At 52.8% G+C, this 10,504-nt stretch overlaps 1 protein-coding gene across 1 annotated transcript; it reads left to right on the forward strand.

Moving 5' to 3' along the window:
• The first annotated feature begins 4,922 nt into the window (after window positions 1–4,922).
• Window positions 4,923–10,120, forward strand: LOC135373653 (uncharacterized). Its single transcript, XM_064606751.1, has 3 exons — window positions 4,923–5,160; window positions 9,217–9,405; window positions 9,591–10,120. The coding sequence occupies exons 1-3, from the start codon at window positions 4,923–4,925 to the stop codon at window positions 10,118–10,120; spliced, it is 957 nt and encodes a 318-aa protein (XP_064462821.1).
• The last annotated feature ends 384 nt before the right edge of the window (window positions 10,121–10,504 follow it).

Below are 10,504 nucleotides of genomic sequence, written 5' to 3' on the forward strand. Positions count from 1 at the left end.
GTATGTTTGTTTGTGTGCTTACGAGGCTCTTCCGTTAGAGACGAATATTTTTCGGCTGTGGCGGCAGTCTCACAAAGGACGGACCGCAGGGATTTCCATCCCCAGGGTCAAACCAGTCTTTCAATCGTTTTATTACTGCGTCAGAGTTTCCACTAATTCCACATGTTATAACGTTCTAGTCAAGGATGTCTGGTCAGTTGTTTCAGCCGCGTTGTTTCTTGTGATGCAGATAGCGTCAATTTATTACAGTAACAAATTTATTACAGTAACAATATTCACCATTCATACGGAGCTGCCAAGGACAGCGCGCAGACAGCACTGGCACATGGCAACACTGACCGCCACAATATGGCGCATCCCTCGTTTTGACGCAGAGCCAGCGCCAACTTTGCTTCTAGCCTCTCCTTATGATTTCTATGGCTGGTAGTGCATGGTGGCACAATTCTGTGAAATATTCTGCCTATGATCATGCCTAGGAACGCGTGCCTAGTGATGGCAGTTCGAATCGGTGGTGTCGACTATGTCATCATGCATCTATTAAAAAGTAAAGGGCCTAATGTGCTGCCTTGTGGAACCACTGATTTCACACATGCAAGATTAGACGGGATGTTTATTACAACTTGCCTGCTCACACAAGCTTAGGTAAAAATACTATTATATTTAGTGGAATAGTCTAGTTTCTTGGCCAATACATTATGATTCTTGCAGTCCAATGCTTTTAGGAAATCTACAAAGACCCCGAGGGTTAGGCTCCTTCTCTCAAAATTTCTAATGGAAATTTCTAATGTTTGGAGCTCGGTCCCGCGATTGGACGGCAAAAGGCTATGCAGCCATGTGACATACGCATGATGGAAAGAGGCGCGCTGGTTACTCATCTTTGAAAGCAGTTATATGGGTCACTGAGCTGGCACGAGCCGAAAGAAATGTATGTTTGGGTATTGTGCCAGTATCCTTACATGGGATCCCATTATCTGTGAAATGCTCGGTGGCCTGGATGCGGCCCCTTTAACGAAGCGAGAGACGTTAGGAAAGTTTTTCTATTCTTCGAGGAGATAAAGTCTTAAAGCAATTCAGACAGGAGCTAAGCGAAACATTTGTATTGTTAACTTGTTAGACGAGTGCATTGTATTGTCATCATGCAGGAGAGGTACCTATGGAGGTAGGGTCCTTTACACTAGAAGTGCAATATACCGAAAGGGAGGATAAGAACGCTCCTAAGCGATTTTGTTGTTTCTACGGGTGATACCATGCGAACAATCCATGATCAACGGGAGAGTCGCGACGGAGGGCAGTAGACGTCTTGCAAACTGGCTAGAACACAATGTGCCACTCACCCTGATCATAGCGGAAGAGGCGAGTGGAGCAGAGCCAGCGACGGGAGCACGCGACTGGGCCGAGCACTACCTGTTCACTGGTGATCAGCGCCCGAAAACCAGTACGAACTGCATCACACAGGCGTACTCTCCCACAGTCGGGGCCAATGAAGGCTAACCGGCACCGGCGTATCCAAATTTGGAAATTTATTTCCGCAATCAAGCACACCAAATGTTTCCGATCCCTTCCAGCAACCGGCAACGGTTCTGTGAACCTTACAGTGGCCCATTCGACTATTGGAAGATAGAAAAACAACCGCCACTCGGCTACACAGGGGCAGCGGAATCTGGCACTGAAGGAAACAGCGCTCTGGCGACTCCGAGATGCCACAAGGCGGGCAGTGATTCGTGCGACAAATACGGACGCGGTGTAAACGTTCACGGAGCGGCAGGACACCATGAGGTGGCTTCCACTGGAGACTCGCTCGACCAGCATCCAACCATCCAGCCGTCATACGTCGCTAGGAGCTCCCGCAAGGACCACTCACGGCACCAGGCAGGGAGGGTACCAGCAGCGCCTCCATGAGTGTGGCATAGAAATCACTGGCTTCCCAAAGAGAGACGTCAGCGTCCGGGGACATCTTGCGTACGCGTCTGACGGCAGCTATACAAGCTGTGAAAAATGGGGAAGGAACTTCTGCTCTCGGACGGCTGTCAGTGATATCGGTGAACCACCGGACGGCATGACCGATGAAATAGTGCACCAAAGCGCACACTGGATGATTAGGACTGTGAAGCGCCTGAAAGAGAGTACGGATCTGTAGTGCTGGACATCACTCCGTGATAGCCGGAACGCCCAAACGCATGTGATACAGCTGTGACCTCCTGACCCATTCAACTGAACGAGTCCACAGAAAACGGAATGCGTTGCGAGTTATGGCGACTCGAATAACTGCAGGTGGCATGCATACAGCGGCGAGGAACCACAGACGGCTGTAGTACCAAGTGTCCAGTAAGCGGGCACGGAAAATGAGGGGCAGGTCTACAGATTTGAGTACAGGGAGAACAGCGGAGGAACGTGTAAGCACTCTAAGCCAGTTTACAGGAGAGACCTCACTACAATCGAAGACAACGCGAGGATTTTGACTGGAGTTTTTGAGGATACGCCGTGGGGGGGGGGGGGGCAAGGCGGGAAGGTTCCGCATTAATGTAGAGGGCACCGCTCTTAGACCTGTTGAGTTGTGCGCCAGACACTTCACCGTAATCGTCGAAAGCCTTCAGCATAGGTTCAAGACAAGCTTCCCCTAGTAGCATGGCATAGATATCATCTGCATGTGCGAAAACAGGAGGGAGGCGACCATCGGGCAAACTAAGGACAATAGGGAGCTTAAACGAACCAGCAGCAGGTTCATTGTAACAGCGTACAATACGGGGGAAAGCGGACAGCAGTGCCGTACACCGCGCGTAATCCCAATCGGACGCGATAGACCACCAGCAACGGAGACCAGGCTTTTCGCACCAAAGCACAACACTTCAACAAAGCGAACCCATGCTTCACGGAAACCGTAAGCTGTAAGCATGGAAAACAGATACGAATGACGCGCTCTGTCAAAAGCTTTTGCCTGGTCGAACGAGGCTAACACCGCTGTTAGCTGTCTCAGGTTTCACCACTGGATGGCGTCACGAATTGTCATCCTGTGGGGGACCGATGGTCTGCCATTGATCGAACAGACTTGATATGGGTGCAAGACCTTCTTCAACTGCGGCGAAACACGTTGGAGAAGCGCCGTGGCTAGAATTTTGGAATCGGAACTCAAAAGTGTTCTGGGTCCTTCTTTCTTGACGCGTCCTTGGAGAGAAGGACAAGTACGGCACTCTGCATTGTGCAGTAGAGCGCGCCACGCGACAAGCATGGACTACATATACCAGTTAAAGCACCGCCACTTACCCTACAAAAACTTTTGAGGCAGAGGCCCTGAGTGTGCAAACTCCATTTATTTCACTAGGAGAGGGGTGTGTATTGTCATCAAGCAAGATAACAACCTATGGAGGTAGCCTCTAATACTTTTTGTACGTGCGGTACCCTGCGAACAATCCTGAAACTTGGGAAGAGTCGTTACGGGGGAGGGTGTGTTTTGTCGTCAAGCAGGAGAGCTACCTATGGAGGTAGCACGTTAAGCGGGAGGATGCACTCCGTCCAATTTACTATTACCGCGGCGATCACCGCAAAAGCGAAATTCAAGTCTGACTGTGCTACATACCATCAGTGCCAGTAATCCAACTTTGCTGGTGTGGCGGATGCGTTTAGAATAAACATCTTCTTCGCTGCTGCTCTCGTCGCGCTACTCGACGACGACGACGCCTCAGTTAACTGGTGCTGGTGGCACCATTTTGTGAAAACATTATATCGAGCCAGAAAGGCTACTTTTACCCCAAAGATGTCCATCAAACCGTTGGGAAGATGAGATACCAATGACAGTAATTTGGTATAATTATTTGGAAAATAATTTTTCAGAAGAAATTTTTGATCCAAGAACGAAACACCAAAAACATGTGTATTTGCGTCAGAAAGTAGAAAGGCCAACCTCAGGGGGATCTCCTCCTGTGGCATATCAAACATACTTCAAAGAGTGTACCAAATTGTAGGCAACCACTAAAAATGATGCAAGATCTCTTAGCTACGAGTTTTTAACCATTTATTTCTGTTTTCCGACCAACGAGACCCCCTTTTATCCCCTCCGCGACCAACGTGCGGTCAATCTGGGAAAGCAGACCGCAATAATCCCCACATCACCCCCACAGCACCCACTCAAACCGAAGCGGTATAGCGAACCGGTAACCCATGTTTTTATATCGGTTCCGTTTCTGTTCGGCTCTGAGTTGGCGCTAGTAATTACGTTTCAGTTTCAGCTAAAATTTACGGTTAATTGCGGTTTTCTGTTTCGGTTCCGGTAGGCCCTCAAGAGACGAGTTAGCAGCATTAGATATGTGTGTGATATGCTGTGTCTATAAGAGTTATTTAAAAGTAGAAATAGACTCAAGGACATTGCTATTAATGGTGTATGCAGCCTGGAAGGTGAAGTCGTGAGTGGGGAAACTATTGGGATTGCACCACGATGGCACCACCACACGATGGGCTTCAGTTTGTGGCGATAAGAGAGCGCCACGGGTTACGGCGATAGAGGGCAGCCGTGCTCCAGGGGGGCGTACCCCACGCACAGGGATAAAAGCGGTGATCCGCTGGAAAAGGGGGCATTTCGTTGTGCGGTTTTTCGCTGGATGCAAGCTGTTCTGAAGGTCAATAAACCTGGTATGTTTGATTGAATCTGTTGTGCTGCTTGCTTGCTCGCGCACGGAACGGACGGGCTGACGCTCCGAGGTTTTGGGAACTTAGGTTTCCACAACTGGCGCCCAACGTTTGGGGTTCGAGCTCGTCTGTTCCGTGGCGGGGAACACGCTACACGCGTCTTCCGTAGTTTATAGTAAGTGTTTAATTTTGCGGTTCAGTTGTTTGTGTTTCATTGCTGTTTCTTTTTTTTGTGTGTGTTTGCGCGCGTGTTTTTCTTTGAGTTTTTCAGCTCCCACCCGGTGGACGAGTCCTCGGAGGTGATGGCTGACAAGGCGAAGGTGCCCACGCCGCTGTCAGACGCCATCGCAACGGCAGAACTCCTGTCACGCATGACGGAGTTGTGCTCGTTGGTGGTTCAACGCCTGGATGCCGGGTCGGTTTCGCCGCCGCAGGCACAAGCACCTCTGCGACTCAACTTACCGGTGCCTACCTTCTCAGGTTACACCGATAAGAAGTCTGTTGCCGATTTCCTGAATGACCTTACCGCCTATCAGACAGGTATGGGAATTTCGGACGAAGTCCTAATCTAACGCATCCTGCAGGTTGCTTTGGTCGGAGACGCCGCCCGCTGGCTTCGATTGCAATCGGAGTTTACGTCCTTGCAGGACTTCCAGGAGCGATTCAAAAACGAATTTCTTCCCCCGGATTACGAATACCGTGTCCTAGAGGAATTACATAAGCGTACTCAACATCCTGAGGAAAGCTTATCTGAATTCGTTCGGGCATTGGAGGATCTGTACAGCAGAGCGGATCCCACTGCTACGGAAGAGCAGCGCGTTGCACGGGCGATCCGTCAGTGCCACCCGCGCTTCCGGCCCAACTTAAGAGCCCATCGCTTTAAAACCCTTGAGGCGTTGGCCCAGCAGGCTCGTTCAATACAAGGCGACCTCATGGCAGAGCTTGAATATCGGCCCCCTCCGCCCCCGGAGCTAGCGTTGGAACCGCGCTGCGCGTGGTCAGGAGGAGCCGCCTCGGTCGAACGCCTGCATGCGACAGGTTTGGGTGACAACCCCCGTAATTCATACAATGCGGAGTCATCCCACCGAGCCCTAGATCCGTTCCTCTATGACCAGAGGACGATCCCCGCAGGAACGAGCCTTGACAGACCCGTCCCGCCCTGAAGTCGCGGTCAACCTGGCCTTTCAGCTAGCGAAGCCCCACGGCAGCGGGAGCGGCATCATCCTGCGCCCCCGCAGCCACGAGCGCCCAGCGGCTGTTGGAGTTGAGGCAGCCCTGACCATTTTCGTCGGGAATGCCCGCGACAAAGACCGAACACCCGTAATGTGCCATCGGGAAACGGTCGCAGCCGGCGTCCATGAATGCTCGCTCAACGACGTCGGCAAGTTGCGAAGAAAGCGAGCAGATGGTTACTATCGGTAAGATAACGCAAAGAGATGCTTTGGCTCCTCTTGCTTTTTCTGTCCGAGATTACATCGAGGATAAGGAACCAAACATCGCCGTTCGAATTTTGGGTAAAGATTACATCGCCCTATCGACACGGGAGCTATACGCTTTCCCTTATCGGGGATAGTGTTTACGAGCATTGCGTATCACGGCATGTGGAATTGCAATCCACAGATGTCACTCTTCGTCTTGCTTCCAATGACTCCGTTCCAGCACAGGCTGCAGTTGTGCTCTGGGTACGTTTGGATGGGAGACGACGAAAGCAGCGCTTCGTGCACATTCCTGGCCTGGCAGTTCCTGTTATCCTGGGCAGAGACTTCATCATCCGGCAGAAGTTGGTGCTGGACCTGCCCAATGGAGGATACGTGTACCACGGCTCGTCGGGATTTTTCCGCTTCGCCGCAGCACGGGAACACTGCACAGCACAGCAAGCTGTGGCAGCGTCCGTTGAAACGTCTGGGCTGCCGACTGTCTTGGGGTCCTTCCATGGTCCCGAGGAGCAACGCTGTCAGCTTGAACAAGTACTGCGGCAGTTTGACGGAATCTTTACCGAAAAACCGGGTAAGTCGTCTGTGTTACAGCATAGCATAGACACCGGTAACGCTAGACCATGGCGCTGTAATCCGAGACCATTGAGTGTGCATAAGCGTACTTTATTAGACGCTGCTCTTAACGAAATGCTCCAAACCGGTGCAGTTCGAAGGTCCCAGAGTCCTTGGGCATTTCCTGTTGTTCTGGCTCCGAAACGTGATGGTACGGCTAGGTTATGCGTCGACTACCGTCGACTTAACGCAGTAACTGTAAGGGACTCTTACCCCTTCCCGTCCATTGAGTCAATCTTGTATTCCCTGGGTAATGCAACTGTGTTCTCAACGCTCGATTGTAGTAGATGATTTTTGCAAATCCAAGTTGCCCCGGAGGATGTCCCAAAAACAGCCTTTACGTGTCATAGAGGTTTGTTTGAATTTGTACGAATGCCTTTCGGACTGTCTAGTTCACCCGCCAGTTTCCAGCGGTTGATGGATACAGTGTTGGGAGATGCGAAGTACAATTTCGCAATGGCATACATGGATGATGTCGTAGTGTTTTCTAGAAATTTTCAGGAACACTTGGAACACCTGTCAATCGTCCTTGCAAGGATGAACGAAGCGGGCATAACAATCAACCCCCGCAAGGTGCAGCTGGCATCGTCTACGATCAGCCTTCTCGGCTTTGTGGTGGACGGAGGTAGCATCCGTCCTAACGACGACAAGCTAAAGGCGATCACGAAGTTTCCGGTTCCCGGTAACGTCATAGCCTTGCAGCGCTTCCTAGGTATGGTTGGTTTTTACAGACAATTCATTCCTAATTGTGCCGAGCTAGCGCAGCCGCTTAACCAGTTGTTGCGCAAGGACACGCGCTGGAATTGGGGAGAACAGCAGGAAAGATCATTTCGAGCTCTATCACAAGCAATCGCAGATACGGCTAGTCTTTATCAGCCCGACCTCAACAAACCATTTGTTGTGCAAACAGATGCAATCGATTATGGTGTTGGCACAGTTCTCTTGCAGGAGCATGACGCTACTCTTTGTCCAGTGGCTTTTGCAAGTCGCACGCTGAATCCGGCAGAACGGAACTACTCCGTGACGGAAAAGGCGTGCTTGGCGATCATCTTCGCTTTAAGGAAGTTCGTCCTTTACCTGGACGGCAGTACCTTCACTGTCCAGACTGACCACCAGGCACTTTCTTGGCTGCAGCGGCCCCATAACCCGTCTGGTCGACTTGCCAGGTGGGCCCTGACGCTACAAGGCTACTCTTTCAACGTGGAGTACAGGCTGGGCTCAGCGAACGTGGTAGCAGACGCACTGTCCCGCGCGCCTCTACCGGGGGGGGGGGGGGAAGAGGAAGGCACCGAGGCGCCTTCTCAACTTCTGGCAGCAGCACAGGTGGCACGAGACGTATCTTTGTCTTGGGGCACGGTCGTGAGCAGAGAGCAGCTCCTAAACGCTCAGAGAGCGGACGGCCTTTGTCAGAGGGTGTCGCAGTGGATAGCTGAGCAAGACTCGGCGGACACCGGAACGACTGACGGACGGCACGACTCCTATCTGCTGGGCGAGGATGGCATCCTGTTCAGACACATACCCCAGGCGGATGAGGACGACGGCTCATCCCCGTTCAGAGTCGTAGTGCCACGGAAGTTGCGTAAGTCTTTCATATGTTACTTTCATGACTCTGCCTTGGCAGGTCACAGCAGCGGCAGGAAAACTTATGAAAAGTTGTGTCGTGTTGCGACATGGCCAGGAATGAGGCAGGGTGTAACAAAGTATGTTCGTACTTGTCCCGTATGCCAGAGAGCGAAACCTCTTGGTGGTTTACCCCCTGGGCGCTTACAGCCTATTCAGAGCAATAGACCCTGGCAGATAGTTGCTTGTGATGTGATGGGACCATTTCCCCGTAGTCCTAGAAGTAACCAGTATTTGTTCGTGGTTACTGATCATTTCACGAAATGGGTTGAGCTGTTTCCTCTCAGGACGCTGACTTCCCAGAGAGTGTGGGAAAAACTACTCGACACCTTTTGCCGGTTCGGGTTTCCCGCACAGCTGATTACCGACAACGCAACCTACTTTACAAGTAAGGTGTTCCCGGATTCTTGCGCTGTCTTAGGCATTCAGCATAAGAAGACTTCCCCGTATCACCCCCAGGCTAACATTACCGAACGTGTTAATCGGAACCTGGAAATGATGTTGGTTGCTTTTACTAGCCAGCACCACCGTGATTGGGATCTTCGCTTGGCTGAACTGGCGTTCGCTACACGGGCGACGGTTAACAGATCCACAGGCTTCAACCCGGCGTTCCTGAACTGGGGACGAGAGGCCCCTTTTCCAGTGGAGAACGCTCTGGGCCTCCGGGATGGTGCTACCCGGCCTCCTTATTCAAGGTTTGCTGAGGACCTCCGGAGTCGACTGGACGATGCAGCCCGGACGGCTCTGGAGAACCTGGACGTCGCAAGGTTGGACCAGGCTCGCCAGTACAACCGTGGAGGTCGGAACCTCACCTACAGCGTCGGTGACCTCGTCCTTCGACGGACTCACCCGCTCAGTGATGCGTCACGAGGCTTTGCAGCTTCACTGGCAGATAGGTGGGATGGCCCCTTACAGGCTTCACTTACAGGGACCGGCCTCACTTACAGGCTTCGTCGCTGCGACACCGGCGAAGAAACTGCGCCAGTTCACATCTCGGACCTGAAGTCTTACCACCTCCGAGACCCTGATGGAGAGGAGCCCGATTCGCAACCTGCCTCCCTCCAGGACCTGGACCCGCATCCCGTTCCTGGACCTGCGTCCAGCCGCTACAACTTGCGTCACCGCAGGCGGCGCATGTAGCTGCCACTATCTCCATCGCTAAGCATAGTGCTTGTGATATAGTGCTTTATTAGTGTGATTTCTGTTCCACAGTTTTCCGCTATCTGTTTTGGGGGGACGCCTTCTCAGGCGCCCACGGTTTGAGGCCGCCTTCTTACCGTTTCCCTTTACTTCTCCGCTCAGATGCAACGACGTCCGCAGCATTCCGCCCGCCGTGCACCTTCCCGCTCCCGTTCCCGCGGAAGCCGCCCGGATCCGGGTCCACCCCAGCACCACTCTGTGGCCACTTGGACAGTTGTGTCCCACGGACAGCCGGTTTCCTGGGCATCCCGTACACGGTGGGCTCACCAGCCAAGGCCCCTCCGGGGGGACGACCCCACACAGACGCCGGCTCCGTTTCGCGGTCTGACGCTCACCGACCGCCACCCGGCCGATCCCCTACAGCCCCTCACTGCGGAGGAGAAGCGGATCCTATGCCCGCTCTGCTTGGTCCCCGAACTGCACCGTCCGACACACCGCCGGGGCCCACTTCACCAGGCCCGAACGGAGGCCGCCGGACAGCGAACGACTTGACAACAGCCCTGTCCACCCTCAGGCGGCTCAGACCCGAACTTCTGGTGGAGACCAGACCTCCCCCTCCTCCGCCGCCTGCCCCCTCTTCAGCCATGGACGACGCCGTACTAGACCTATCGGACGACCTCATGACCCTGTAAGGGAGGGGGGGGGGGGCGATAAGAGAGCGCCACGGGTTACGACGATAGAGGGCAGCCGTGCTCCAGGGGGGCGTACCGCACGCACAGGGATAAAAGCGGTGATCCGCTGGAAAAGGGGGCATTTCGTTGTGCGGTTTTTTGCTGGATGCAAGCTGTTCTGAAGGTCAATAAACCTGGTATATTTGATTGAATCTGTTGTGCTGCTTGCTTCCTCGCGCACGGAACGGACGGGCTGACGCCCCGAGGTTGTGGGAACTTAGGTTTCCACAAGTTCAATCGGAGTTACGCACGGGGAGAAAACCGAGAGAGTTCAAGCAGAAAAGACTGCTTCTGGAACAAGATAATAGGATGAATTTTAAGGAAGGACAACTTGAACACAAAGCG

The sequence above is a fragment of the Ornithodoros turicata genome, unplaced genomic scaffold (genome assembly GCF_037126465.1).
Source record: "Ornithodoros turicata isolate Travis unplaced genomic scaffold, ASM3712646v1 Chromosome28, whole genome shotgun sequence".
In the NCBI taxonomy this organism is placed as follows: domain Eukaryota; kingdom Metazoa; phylum Arthropoda; class Arachnida; order Ixodida; family Argasidae; genus Ornithodoros; species Ornithodoros turicata.